At 41.8% G+C, this 15,486-nt stretch overlaps 1 protein-coding gene across 1 annotated transcript in view; it reads right to left on the bottom strand.

Moving 5' to 3' along the window:
• Window positions 1-234: 234 nt before the first annotated feature.
• Window positions 235-15,486, bottom strand: part of LOC120980752 (C-factor-like) — a 125,434-nt gene continuing 110,182 nt past the window's right edge. Inside the window, exon 6 of the mRNA XM_040410029.1 lies at window positions 235-431. Within this exon, the coding sequence (XP_040265963.1) occupies window positions 318-431 (114 nt within the window). The 3' untranslated portion in view covers window positions 235-317. The remainder of the gene's footprint in view (window positions 432-15,486) is intronic.

Genomic DNA, 15,486 nt, shown 5'->3' on the forward strand with positions numbered 1-15,486 from the left:
ACAATGAATGAGGACAAAAGGGAAGTGTCTTCCCCTGCTATTGAGATCCTTTGACGGATCTCAATAGTGGAAAGGGAAAGCACAGATGTGAAAGTAGCCTTACAGGTGCATTTAACTCTAATTATACTGGTTATACAACAATCAGCTATAACAATTTATACACAAACTTGTAAAAAACAAAAACTGGTAAATGTAAGAGTATAATGCTTTGAAAAGATGGCAGTTACGATGGTGTCTTCTTACATAACACTAGCATTTATTTTCAGATGTTTTTATTATAGAGGTGACATGCAGGTGGACATTGAATCTTCACTGTTTCACCAGGGTAGTACACTTCCATCCCAGCAGACCAAAATGCCATTTTGTTTCTCAGAGAGAGAATTAAGAACTTCCATAATTCCAGTTGCACTTTCATCAGTTGTCAGGGGAGCCTAGAAAAAAAACAAAAACATACTGTTTAAAAATATTATTAGCGGGCGGAGCTTGACCGCACACTGGATGGCAGCTTGAGAAAGAGCTCTCCTGCCACGTACTCACAAGCATTGAAATACTCTGTTAAATCACATGAAACATGGGCAAAATAGGAAGATATCAACCAAGAGATGGTGAAGGTCCCTCCAGGACAAAGATAAAATCAAGCAGCGGTCACGAAACTCTTTGCCAAAAGACATACGCACTCTCCTGCCTCACAGACTAAGATGGCGCCGGAGCTTACCCATCATTGAGAGTCTGAAGATGAACGCCACTCCAGCAGTGAGGATGAACAGACCCCAGATGAAACGCTCACCGCGGCAGTGCTGAAGAAAGCCTTAGCCCAGGCACTGAGACCGGTAAGAGCTGACCTGGCTTACATAAAAACAGACTTATATGCACTGGGGTTCCGGACAGAGGCCCTAGAGACGACATGTTCAGAGCTTACCTCTCATGCCTCCACACTAGCAGCTAGAACAGAACAGCTGGAGGCACATGTGAATACGGCATACACACTGATTGAAGATCAGGAAAATAGAAGCCGTCGCAAAAATATTAGTTTCAAAAGGGATCCTCGAATTCTGGGCAGGGGAGGCGCTTCCTAAAGTGGCGCAGGAGATATTTGCAGATTTATTGGGGCCAGAACGCGCCATGACAGTTGTGATTGAGCGTATACACAGAGCACTGCGCTCGAAACCCAAGCCAAATGAGCCACCCCGAGATGTAATCTGTGGACTGCTCTCATTTGTGGACACGGCCGCAATCCTCCGCTCAGCCAGGGAAAAAAGCCCTGTTTTCTACGAAGGGGTAGAAATATCCCTGTATCAGGACATTGCGCCCTCAACTCTCCAGAAAAGGTGTAACATCCCAGAGTATGTTACTAAACTCTTTCTCCCCGCTACAACATGTTAGGTGTATGTGTATTGTCATCTTGTGTAATCTAACACTGCATTCTCAATTATGTGCATTTTCCAGGCCTGTTGTATATATTATGCTGTAATTTCCATGTACACCAGCAGGTGGCAGCAGTATGTAGCAGGACCTTAGCCAGTTTAGTATATCTGGACTGGAATAGTACATTCCAGTCTAGCTCCCCCTCTTTGAGCAGAAGTGGGCTGGCCCATGTCCTGTCTCATGGGGAGGAGAAGGAAGTTTAGTTAGTGTACCAGCCCCCCTGCTAGGGGAAGGCTGTGTTGGTAGGAGCTCCCAGTTACAGGGATCCCAGCCCTGGAGCCAGCCTCGGCTGAGGCCGAAGATCTCCATTCCCAGACTGAGCCATCAGCCTCAGTGCTGGTAGAAAGCAAGCAGCACCTCCAGTCCTCCAGGAAGAACATTCCCTGTCAGTATAGCTGTGAGTACAGATCCAGAGACCAGGAGAAGCCAAATTCCTCCTCAGCTAGTCAGGCCCATATCAAGCAGAAGACAGACAGAGCAGAAGACAGATACCTGCCAGATTCTCCAGGCATATGATAAGAAGCAGAAGAGATATTGATTCCTGCCACATATTGCCAATACCTGCTGGGACCTAAGACTAATGCTGTATCTTGTATGGATTAAAGCTGCAACCAGTAAAGACAAGTTGAACTTTATTACCCGTCTGGATCTCAATCCTTATTACCAAAGTTCCTCAATTACTCCTACTAACAACACTTAATTTATTGCAAGTGAGCCAGGATCCAGGAGTCCAGCCGTACCAAGGGAGGAGACACCGTTGACACTACATAGAGACATTATCCCCACTCTGGCATTCCTCACCTGGTACGTGAATTATAACATCTTGAAGGGCCCTGCAACAGTACCCTGCGCAAGCTGCAATTGGCGTCACAAACAAATCATAGACTTTTATACACATATCCTGACCCACTGCAAAACTGGCCACGGTCCTGCTCATTGCAAAGGCGCCTGCTACGACCACTGTTGGATAAGCTGAGAGCAAAGGGTCTTCAGTATGCTTGGCTATTTCCTTTTGGAATATCTGTGATGAAGCACGACAAGCGAATCATCATAAAAACCCCAACTGATTGAAACCGCATGGTCTATTCTGGACTTAGAACCAGTAGAAATACCATCTTGGTCCACAGCTGTGGACTTGGTACGCTTACCACCCCTACCACAATCAGAGGACTGGCACACTATCACCCGTCCGAAGCCTCAGAGAACCAAGAGGCCTTCAGCTCATACCAGCTCGCCACACCACTGACTTCAGGATCTTAGCCCTCCATTACTTTACCTGAATCACGCTCGATCAGGTTACCTATAACCTGAATCTTATTGATTATCTCATGGTTCATTCGCCTTAAGAAGACCTGACCAGAACGTCCGCAATGAGTCCTTCTCAGGCAAATGTGTAATTAACCCTTAAATACTTCAGGGATCCGTTTTCTTGACCAATTGTCCCCGTCCCTCTTTCATCCCTATCCCTCTCCTTTTACCTTTTTTCTACAGGGCTTTAATATATCCGGTAGCCCTTTTGAAGCATCCTATGTACGATACCATAAACGTAGAGCTATAGGTCAATTGGAATAGGTTGTAAATGCAATGAGTTAGGAATGTTTGAGAATATGTCACTAAATATTTAGTTGAATATTACGTACTAGAGATTGGTGGTGCTCTTTCTCTTCCTCAAATCCACACTCTGTCACTTTGAGACAGAGATACTTGCACAATGAAGTGGCCTACTGGTCAATGCTGTGGATCTTCCTTAGGTTACGATTACCGCTTCTTGAGAGGAAAGAGTGAAGCATCATGCATAGGACGACGACTCCTGTATTTATGATTTATGTATCTCCCCCCCCCCATCCCTTTCTACCCTTTTACTTGTTGTCACTCCAATAGAAATATGTCAGACTCTATAATACAATACATGCAGATATGAAGATAGCTTTATGTGAACTGAATTGTGATGACATATATTAGGCCCCATTCCGTAAGCAGGAGCAGTTAATTACTATCCCCTCCTTTTCACCCCCCCTTACCTTTCCCCCTACTCGTTCAATCATTTCCTCTCTGATGTATTGCTGTTCTTATAGCTTATGTTGGCGATTTGGTTTTTCATGTTATGCATAATGTTATGTGTTTGTACACCACAGGTCAAGACTTGTTCAGGATTTGAACACTTCTCTCACATCCCCCCCCCCCCCATCCTTGACTCACTTATTCATTCTCTTACTTGTCTTCTTAGCTTTGGAATACACCTTCTCTTATTTACTAAACTTCGTTCCCCCACCTAGACCCTTTTCTGTCCTCCTCCCTACCTGTCCCCACTGGTCACTAGGGGATCTCGACCTTCCTCTAGTACTATTACTTACATTCCTTCTTCCCCTCTCTAAATACCTTCCTCTCTACTACTTACTTCATCGATAGGAGTGCTTGAGAACATGAGCGAAATCGGATGAGCTACCTTCAATGTGTGTGGTTTAAATACCCCCAATAAGAGATATCATGTACTTGACATTCTCAGGAAAGTTAAAGAGGACCTTTCACTTGATTAAAAAAATCTAAACTAAGTATACAAACATGTAGAGCGGCGCCCAGGGATCCCCCTACACTTACTGTTATACCTGGGCGCCGCTCCGTTCTCCCGGTATAGGCTCCGGTAGCTTCATATGTTAGGCTCCACCCAGGGGAACCTGCCAGCGTCTCTTTCTCCCATGCTGTAGCGCTGGCCAATCGCAGTGCTCAGCTCATAGCCTGAGAGAAAAAAAACAACTCTTAGGCTATGAGCTGAGCGCTGCGATTGGCCAGCGCTACAGCATGGGAGAATGAGACGCCGGCAGGTTCCCCTGGGTGGAGCCTAACATGTGAAGATACCGGAGGCTATACCGGGCGAACGGAGCGGTGCCCAGAAATAATAGTAAGTGCAGGGGGATCCCTGGGCGCCGCTCTACATGTCTGTATACTTAGTTTAGATTTTTTTTATCTAGTGAAAGGTCCTCTTTAAAGCTTCCATTCTCTTCCTACAAGAGACCCATTTTAAACAAAACAAAATCCCCAAGCTGCCTACTAAACACTTTACAAATTGGTTCCACTCATATCATGCTACCTCAGCTTCCAAAGGGGTCTCCATAGCCTTCCATAAATCCCTCCCCATCAAAATACTACAATATACGGACCATGAGGGTAGATTATTATTCTTGAGGGCTCAGCTATATTTGACTAAATTTACTTTAGCAAATATATATGCCCCCAACCATGCACAGATTCCTTGGTTGCTGGATGCCTTAGATAAACTTAAGCTGTTTGCAGATGGCCCGGTAATTCTGGGGGGAGACCTGATCGTCACCTTGAATTCGTTACTTGACTCCTCAACCTCCAAGTCCAATACCTCTCAAATAATAGTAAAAGTCCAGCTCACCTGCATCAGCAGTTTCAAGAGTGCACGGATGGGATGAGACCCAAACAAATGAACTTGAAGGAAAAGAAAATCCAGCACCTTGTTTTTCTTGCTTGACGGAATTATTCTACAAACCAAGTGTACAGCGGTAACGGAACCCTCAAAGTATAAGCCCCAATGCGGTCTACATGTTTCGAACCAGATGGTTCTTAATCATGACCTCCACAATAAATTTCCAACACAGTGTATATATAGACGTGAACATAAAAATCCCTCCCCTATTAAACTAGCAGGGCGGTGCTGGTCATCCCAGGTGTTGTAATTAGAAGTGCTCACAGAAATTTAAGTGCACAGAAACACATTTAAAGTTAAAATCCAAAATGAGCCATTATGAACAGACATTCCATAGTATAAAGTCCAGCAGGTAGGGAGGAGAAACAAAGAGAAAGACAGTCGCGGGACATGAATAAATAAATAAATATAAATATATTGAAATATCCCAAAGAAAAAAAACGCTCCGTCTGAATACTCCTCTATATCTGCTGGCTACAATCCATTCCAGTTCAATCAGGCTATATAATATTTTTCTTCAAAGTTGCAACATGGTATGATTTAATGCTATTAGTAGATGTACATAAGTTCTTTTCTCTGATTTAATCCGGCAGGGCTTCTGGAATTCAATTTGAGAATCCAGAAAGCTTCTCTCTGATATACAAGCTTTTTGAAGTCTCCACCTCTTGTGGGCAAAAACACTCGTTCTATGGCATAGGCTGTGAATGAAGATAAACTTCTGTTATGAGCCATGATAAAGTGTTTTGCCGCACTTGAGATGTTAACATATGCAGGGTTTAATATATAGTTAATATGCTCCAACAACCTCACTTTAAATTTTCTGGTTGAACAACCCACATATATTAGCCGGCATTCCTCACATTCAATGATGTATATAATTCCTGATGTATTGCAATTAATGTAAGTTTTGATATAATATTTATTAATCCCATCAGAATCTTGGAATTATTTTTTTGGGGTAACATAATTGCAGGCTCTACATGGGGAGCTGCCACATCGTGTGAAGCCTGTATATCGCAACCAGCATGTCCGTGATTTTCCCACAGATTTTGAACTGAAAAAAGAAGGAGACAGAGAGGCAGCCAAAGACGCAGGTCTCTTGGATACCACCCTGTGTCCTCCCCTTAATATTTTGTATAATTGTGGATCTTCATACAAGATAGGAATGCACCTGGATACCGCTTTTTCTATTATAGAAAATTGATTACTGAAAGTTAGTACATGTGTTGGGATATTAGTGGATTTATCCTCATAATCTGATTTAATTCTGTTTTCCCTCACCTGTCTATTTTCAGCATTTTTTTCCTTCTTATTTTCCTTTCTATTAGATTTTTTATAATTCAAGGGACTTCCAAACAACAAATCTTGCCTTAACTTATTTTTGGCTATATTGGTTGCCCTTTCGGTCATCCACAATGGATATCCTATCCTGTAGTCTGTTTGCAATTATTTGTGTCTCCTCATGGAAGTCAGAGTCCCTGCTGCAATTGCGCCTGGCTCTGATCATCTCCCCCACTGGAACGGCTTTTATCGTGTGGAGCGGATGATGGCTGTCAGCTCGAAGTACCGTATTTCCTGCTATGGGTTTACGGTAGGTTCGGGTGCATATTGTCTGGCCTGGAATACCAGTCAATGTTACGTCCAGAAAATTAATTTTGCAGCCATCATATGCTCCAACAAATCGCAAACCATAAAGATTGCCATTCAAATATTGCAAATTTTTATTTTTATTTTCTTTGGGATATTTCAATATATTTATATTTATTTATTTATTCATGTCCCGCGACTGTCTTTCTCTTTGTTTCTCCTCCCTACCTGCTGGACTTTATACTATGGAATGTCTGTTCATAATGGCTCATTTTGGATTTCAACTTTAAATGTGTTTCTGTGCACTTAAATTTCTGTGAGCACTTCTAATTACAACACCTGGGATGACCAGCACCGCCCTGCTAGTTTAATAGGGGAGGGATTTTTATGTTCACGTCTATATATACACGGTGTTGGAAATTTATTGTGGAGGTCATGATTAAGAACCATCTGGTTCGAAACATGTAGACCGCATTGGGGCTTATACTTTGAGGGTTCCGTTACCGCTGTACACTTGGTTTGTGGAATAAACACCGTCAAGCAAGAAAAACAAGGTGCTGGATTTTCTTTTCCTTCAAGTTCATTTGTTTGGGTCTCATCCCATCCGTGCACTCTTGAAACTGCTGATGCAGGTGAGCTGGACTTTTACTATTTGTTGAATTGAGATTTTCACCGTGTCTCCCTGCCTGGAATAATGTGCTAGACGATCACAAACCAGCGGTTATAACGGATTACTCTTATACTAAGCCCCAAACACAATTTGTTGCACATGGCGTTTGCTATAAGACCGGACCGCCTAACTAAAGCGGAGCAGGTGTTTTCAAGAAGCGACCAATCTGTCCAAAACCCATACAATATGGAAAGCATGTTTTTACAACTAGAAAACTTGCAAACTCAAGAACTGAGACTCTGGTGGGACCATACCACTCTTAACAAATATTTGGAAAAAGACATGATACCCAGAGGTCTAAGAATCAAAAAGATTCCAACCATTGTCTATTCGAATGCTTTTGTACAAACATGGAATAATATACTCAATGACTGCTCGTTCAAACTCATGAGATTGATAGTGGAATATGAAGCAGAAAAAATGGTTTTGATACAACCAGAAATAGAAAAATGTAAACAATCCATGTCTCAATATGAATCCACTCACAAATATGATGAATTATTACAAAAAGCAAACAACATCAAAGAAGCTGAGGAACATATCATTGAGTTAAAACACAAAAAGTTTCAAAGGGATCTATACGATTATGACAAGGATCAAGTGTACGAATGGGGACGTAGAGAGAATCCCTATCAAACTCCAAAATCCATATACTGAAAAACACAAAGAAAAAACAACAACAACAAAAAAAGCGCACAAAAACCGCAACTGTCAGTTTCGACTCAGATTATGAAGGCTTTGAGACCAGCATGGAGATACAATCAACTGAAAAAATGGACACAAAAAGTAATACTACAGGAGCTCAGTCCTCATATTACAAGAAATCAAAAATGAAGTCCAAGAATCAGTCAAAAAACGAGTCAGAAGAGGAGGAAGAAAACATAACAAGAAAAGCACACAATATGGCTACCCGGTTTCAAAGAAAACAGTGACTCAAATACATGAAGTGATAAATTTATCAGCTGCTATTTTAACTAGACCACAATTGGAATTGTTGAGTTTGGGTTTGAATTTTGTCCCTGCCACGGACTTTGATCTGTTCTCAACCCTACTGGATATTAATAAATTCATTAGATTACTTACAATAAAAAAACATTTCAGTGAGGTTGTGTCACGAGGGTATCAAGAGCCACGTCTGACTCCGTTATACCCGGGGTCAGGAGGTCGCAGCGGGTGGCTGCGCGCTCTATATCTAAAGATCACGTTGTTTCTTAGTGATTGTTTTCTGTGTTTGCCTTGCTATCCTTTTTGTCTCAATCAGGGATCCGTAGCTTCTCCTCCTCAGCTGTTTCTTGTCTGCCACTCCCAACCTCCTTATATTCTCCCCTCACTCTTCTCTAGTTGCCAGTTATAGAGCTTCCTGCCTGGACATCTATACTGACCCACTGGAGTTGTGAATCCTGGTTGTCGTTCCAGAGTGCTACCCTCCGGATCCCTGTTGGGCTTCTTGTTGTCTCCTGTTGTCGCCCACCTGGGATTATATGTTGAGTTTGTATTGTCTGTCCTTCCCTTGGTGTTTTCCTTTAGAGCTAGTGGTGCGGACTAGTGTTCCCACCGCCCTGTTCACCATCTAGGGCTCAGCTTAGGGAAAGCCAGGGCTTAGGCACGTGATCGGCGTACGGGTGAGGAACCCGTCTAGGGACGTCAGGGCAGCCAGGTGCCAGCCGCTAGGTGAGTAAGGGGTCACCACCTTCCCTCTCACTTGGGCAGGGCCCTCCTTGTTCCCTCCCTCTGTGTCACGTATGCGATAGTCACGCCGACCGTGATTGGTTGGGAACAGTTCAGACTCAGTGGCAGATGCGATTGTTGAACATCAAAATCATTATGCAGGTTTCTCATTCCGGGAATAGGTCACTTTATTGCAATTACATAGTTTGCAGGGAGTTTCAGATGATATATGTGAACAAAATCCAGTGAATTTTCAGGTGAAAAATCCGACTTTCTATCCCCTTAAATCACGGAGCAATGGAATGGACACATTCCAGGAAATAATAGAGAGAGAATTAATGCAAATTCATGCTGATACTGTAGGCAATAAAAATAATTGCAAGAATAATAACCTCACCAAATGGCAAAAAATCGCCATAGGGGAACTGAAGGACAGGGAAGATATTGTCATCAAAATGTAGGACAAGGGCGGCGCGGTGGTGGTTCTAGACAAAATAGTATATCAGCAACAAATGTTGCAAATTTTGGGGGATACAACTACATACTGTAAGTTGGACTCCAATCCCTTGGAGTGTTATCGCAAGGAGTTAATGAACATTCTGCAAGAAGGTAGAAATTTGGGAATTTTTTCCCATAGTGATTTTCAATATTTAAATGTACAGTGTCCGATCACTCCTATTATACATGCCTTACCCAAGGTTCACAAAGGTCTCTGCCCACCACCGCTCCGCCCTATAGTCTCGGGAATTGGTTCTTTGACAGAGAAATTGGGCCAATGGCTAGATACAATCTTACAACCTCTTGTCAAAAGAACACCGGGATATATTAAGGATACAGGAGATATACTGAGAAGTTTTTATGACAAAAAATGGTCCCAAAATTATACAAGGTTGACAACAGATGTAGTCAGCCTCTATCCTTCTATTCCCCATCAGATAGCGCTCACAGCGCTAGAATATCACTTACACCGCTACAGTGTGCATGGTGACGTTTTCATTGACTATGTACTAAAGACAACTGACTTTTTACTCACACATAATTATTTTAGTTTTGACAACAAGTTTTACTTACAAATACAGGGTGTGAGCATGGGAGCCAAATTTTCCCCGTCACTTGCAAACGTCACCATGGCATACTGGGAGGAGCGCTACATTTATGATACCGATAATCCCTTTGGCGATTGTATAGAGTGGTATGGCAGATACATCGATGACCTGTTATTTATTTGGTCTGCCGATGTATCTGCCATACCCTCTTTTTTGCAATATTTGAATGGCAATCTTTATGGTTTGCGATTTGTTGGAGCATATGATGGCTGCAAAATTAATTTTCTGGACGCAACATTGACTGGTATTCCAGGCCAGACAATATGCACCCGAACCTACCGTAAACCCATAGCGGGAAATACAGTACTTCGAGCTGACAGCCATCATCCGCTCCACACGATAAAAGCCATTCCAGTGGGGGAGATGATCAGAGCCAGGCGCAATTGCAGCAGGGACTCTGACTTCTATGAGGAGATACAAATAATTGCAAACAGACTACAGGATAGAGGATATCCATTGTGGATGACCGAAAGGGCAACCAATATAGCCAAAAATAAGTTAAGGCAAGATTTGTTGTTTGGAAGTCCCTTGAATTATAAAAAATCTAATAGAAAGGAAAATAAGAAGGAAAAAAATGCTGAAAATAGACAGGTGAGGGAAAACAGAATTAAATCAGATTATGAGGATAAATCCACTAATATCCCAACACTTGTACTAACTTTCAGTAATCAATTTTCTATAATAGAAAAAGCGGTATCCAGGTGCATTCCTATCTTGTATGAAGATCCACAATTATACAAAATATTAAGGGGAGGACACAGGGTGGTATCCAAGAGACCTGCGTCTTTGGCCGCCTCTCTGTCTCCTTTTTTCAGTTCAAAATCAGTGGGAAAATCACGGACATGCTGCTTGCGATATACAGGCTTCACACGATGTGGCAGCTCCCCATGTAGAGCCTGCAATTATGTTACCCCAAAAAAACAATTCCAAGATTCTGACGGGATTAATAAATATTATATCAAAACTTACATTAATTGCAATACATCAGGAATTATATACATCATTGAATGTGAGGAATGCCGGCTAATATATGTGGGTTGTTCAACCAGAAAATTTAAAGTGAGGTTGTTGGAGCATATTAACTATATATTAAACCCTGCATATGTTAACATCTCAAGTGCGGCAAAACACTTTATCATGGCTCATAACAGAAGTTTATCTTCATTCACAGCCTATGCCATAGAACGAGTGTTTTTGCCCACAAGAGGTGGAGACTTCAAAAAGCTTGTATATCAGAGAGAAGCTTTCTGGATTCTCAAATTGAATTCCAGAAGCCCTGCCGGATTAAATCAGAGAAAAGAACTTATGTACATCTACTAATAGCATTAAATCATACCATGTTGCAACTTTGAAGAAAAAAATTATATAGCCTGATTGAACTGGAATGGATTGTAGCCAGCAGATATAGAGGAGTATTCAGACAGAGCGTTTTTTTTCTTTGTGATATTTCAATATATTTATATTTATTTATTTATGTCCCGCGACTGTCTTTCTCTTTGTTTCTCCTCCCTACCTGCTGGACTTTATACTATGGAATGTCTGTTCATAATGGCTCATTTTGGATTTTAACTTTAAATGTGTTTCTGTGCACTTAAATTTCTGTGAGCACTTCTAATTACAACAACCTGGGATGACCAGCACCGCCCTGCTAGTTTAATAGGGGAGGGATTTTTATGTTCACGTCTATATATACACTGTGTTGGAAATTTATTGTGGAGGTCATGATTAAGAACCATCTGGTTCGAAACATGTAGACCGCATTGGGGCTTATACTTTGAGGGTTCCGTTACCGCTGTACACTTGGTTTGTGGAATAAATACCGTCAAGCAAGAAAAACAAGGTGCTGGATTTTCTTTTCCTTCAAGTCCAATACCTCTCACCGTGCCTTAGCCAACTTACGATTTAAACTTTCTGACCTTTCTCTTACAGATATTTGGAGGCTGCAGAACCCCTCCGCTCGGGTCTATTCCTATTTCTCATAATGGAAAGAAGGAAACAGGTCAGCACTTCACCTTGGTATTGCACGCTGCACGGGAGAGGAGCAACCTCCAATGTATCAAAGATAAAGGAATCCCAGCTGCAGTGTCTTTGTGAATAAGCCTCTTTATTTTCTCAAAGTAGAATGTCCTACAACCAGGACCGGTTTCGGCATACAAGCCTTTCTCAACAGATACATCCAAAACAGAAAAATCAAGCTATATATAACATATAGTACCGCCCATCTACTGACGTCTCCACCCATTCTAATGTGTGGTATTCAATTAATGATCAATCAAACTGATTAAACAAGGTGAGACAAAGTAACATATAACTGAAATTTATATTCTACCTTATTGAAAAATCTAAATGTTCATATTTGTTCATATTTCAATCATAAGGCTGAGGTCTAGAGAAAGTGCATAAAAGTGTATATCAATCATCTATAATAAACGTATTAATCTGTTCACAACAATCTTATAAATGTATGACCTCATAGTCTCTGTTTAGACCCCTTGGATGCAGCGTATCTAAGGTGTGGATCCAAAAGGCCTCTCTTCTGAGGAGAAGTCTTTTGATATCACCTCCTCTTCTAGGTCTCTTTATTTGTTCCAACACTTGAAACCGCAATCGTGCAACTGTGTGTTTAAATTTTTCAAAATTATATGGGACCGGTAAAACTTATGAGAGTTTTTTTTTCTTCTCTCAGGCTATGAGCTGAGCACTGCGATTGGCCAGCGCTACAGCATAGGAGAAAGACGCCGGCAGGTTCCCCTGGGTGGAGCCTAACATATGAAGCTACCGGAGCCTATACCGGGAGAACGGAGCGGTGCCCAGGTATAACAGTAAGTGCAGGGGGATCCCTGGGCGCCGCTCTACATGTTTGTATACTTAGTTTAGATTTTTTTAATCTAGTGAAAGGTCCTCTTTAAGTTTCCTGAGAATGTCAAGTACATGATCTCTCTTATTGGGGGTATTTAAACCACACACATTGAAGGTAGCTCATCCGATTTCGCTCATGTTCTCAAGCACTCCTATCGATGAAGTAAGTAGTAGAGAGGAAGGTATTTAGAGAGGGGAAGAAGGAATGTAAGTAATAGTACTAGAGGAAGGTCGAGATCTCCTCCCTACCTGTCCCCACTGGTCACTAGGGGGACAGAAAAGGGTCTAGGTGGGGGAACGAAGTTTAGTAAATAAGAGAAGGTGTATTCCAAAGCTAAGAAGACAAGTAAGAGAATGAATAAGTGAGAGAAGTGTTCAAATCCTGAACAAGTCTTGACCTGTGGAGTACAAACACAACATTATGCATAACATGAAAAACCAAATCGCCAACATAAGCTATAAGAACAGCAATACATCAGAGAGGAAATGATCCCATATCATTTTGAAAAATTTAAACACACAGTTGCACAATTGCGGTTTCAAGTGTTGGAACAAATAGAGACCTAGAAGAGGAGGTGATATCAAAAGACTTCTCCTCAGAAGAGAGGCCTTTTGGATCCACACCTTAGATACGCTGCATCCAAAGGGTCTAAACAGAGACTATGAGGTCATACATTTATAAGATTGTTGTGAACAGATTAATACGTTTATTATAGATGATTGATATACACTTTTATGCACTCTAGACCTCAGCCTTAGGCCTCATGCACACGACCGTTGTGTGCATCCGCGGCCGTTGTTCCGTTTTTCTTTTTTTTTTTTGCGGACCCATTGACTTTCAATGGGTCCGTGGATAAATCAGAAAATGCACTGTTTGGCTTCTGCGTCCGTGATCCGTTTTTCCAGTCCGTGAAAAAAAATAGGACCTGTCCTATTTTTTTCACGGACAACGGTTCACGGACCCATGAAAAATCACGGATGCACACAAGGTAGTCATCCGCGTCCGTGATCTGTGTCCGTGATCAGTGTCAGTTTTTCCTATCATTTTCAATGCAATCTTGCCTTATTTTTTTTTTTCACTTTTCATGTCCGTGGATCCTCCAAAAATCAAGGAAGACCTACGAAAGAAAAAACGGTCACGGATCACGGAACGGAAATCCGTTTTGCGGACCGCAAAAAAAAACGGTCGTGTGCATGAGGCCTTATGATGGAAATATGAACATTTAGATTTTTCAATAAGGTAGAATATAAATTTCAGTTATATGTTACTTTGTCTCACCTTGTTTAATCAGTTTGATTGATCATTAATTGAATACCACACATTAGAATGGGTGGAGATGTCCCTAGATGGGTGGTACTATATGTTATATATAGCTTGATTTTTCTGTTTTGGATGTATCCGTTGAGAAAGGCTTGTATGCCAAAACCAGTCCTGGTTGTAGGACATTCTACTTTGAGAAAATAAAAAGAGGCTTATTCACAAAGACACAGCAGCTGGGATTCCTTTATCTTATTCCTATTTCTCCACAGTGCATAACTCACATCAAAGACTGGATTATCTAATGATTCACACGTCTCTACTGCCACGTGTCACGGCCACAGGTATTTCGGTTATAGCCATATCGGATCATGCTCCGGTCCACCTTTCCCACACCCTTACTAATACCCCTCTTACAATGTGGAGATGGCACCTCAACGAACACATTTTAGAAAACACTAAAGCACTATCGGACATACAAATGCAAATCACCGCTTTTTTCGAATTGAACAAAAATTCTGGCCCCTCAAGCCCAATAATTTGGGAAACACACAAGGCTTTTGTAAGAGGACTTTTCATCTCTTCGGGAGCCAAATTAAAAAAGGATAGGCAAAGAGATATAGATGGGTTATTAGAACAGATAATTTTAGAAAAAGAACATAAAAGCTCTAGACTAATTGAAACAGACGAAACTGCGAACCTTAAGAGAAAAACTCCTCACTCACTTACAAAATAAATCAGCTAAAGCTTACCTTCATTTCAGACATAGGCTTTACGCCCACGGGAACAAGGTAGGGAAGCTTATGTCCGCTTTACTTAAGAAAGAAAGAGCTAAACAACACATTCATGGGATTAGAGACCAAAACAGGTATGACTACCTCCTCCCTACCAGAAATGGCGTAGGCTTTTGACAGGTACTATTCAGTGCTATATAACATTGATAAAATGGGTAATGCGCAAGGAGAAAATCATAAGCAAACCCTGATTGATGCCTTCTTGAAGGACATATCCCTGCCAAACCTGGACCAAGCCATGAAAAATTCCCTCCTTACTCCTATCACGCATGAGGAAGTGAACATGGTCCTTGCCTCCTTCCCTCCGGTAAAGAGCCCAGGCCCAGATGGGCTCCCCTTGCTCTACTATAAAAAATTCCAAGACATGCTCATGCCTCATCTCATAGAACTTTGCTCCTCATTGTTCAGAGGGGACCCACTTCCCAAGCAGTCGCAGGAAGCACACATTACCCTTATAGCCAAAGAAGGTAAAAATCCAGAAGAATGTGGAAGTTACAGACCCATATCACTTCTAAATTTAGATCTTAAAATATGGGCTAAGCTTCTGTTCCTACGAATAAAGAAGCCTCTACCACACCTTATAGGTGAAGAGCAATCAGGATTTGTACCGGGGAGAGAGGGAAGGACCAACACGACCAAAGTGCTTACAGCAATCCATCAAGCACATG

This window comes from Bufo bufo, chromosome 10, assembly GCF_905171765.1.
Source record: "Bufo bufo chromosome 10, aBufBuf1.1, whole genome shotgun sequence".
NCBI lineage: Eukaryota > Metazoa > Chordata > Amphibia > Anura > Bufonidae > Bufo > Bufo bufo.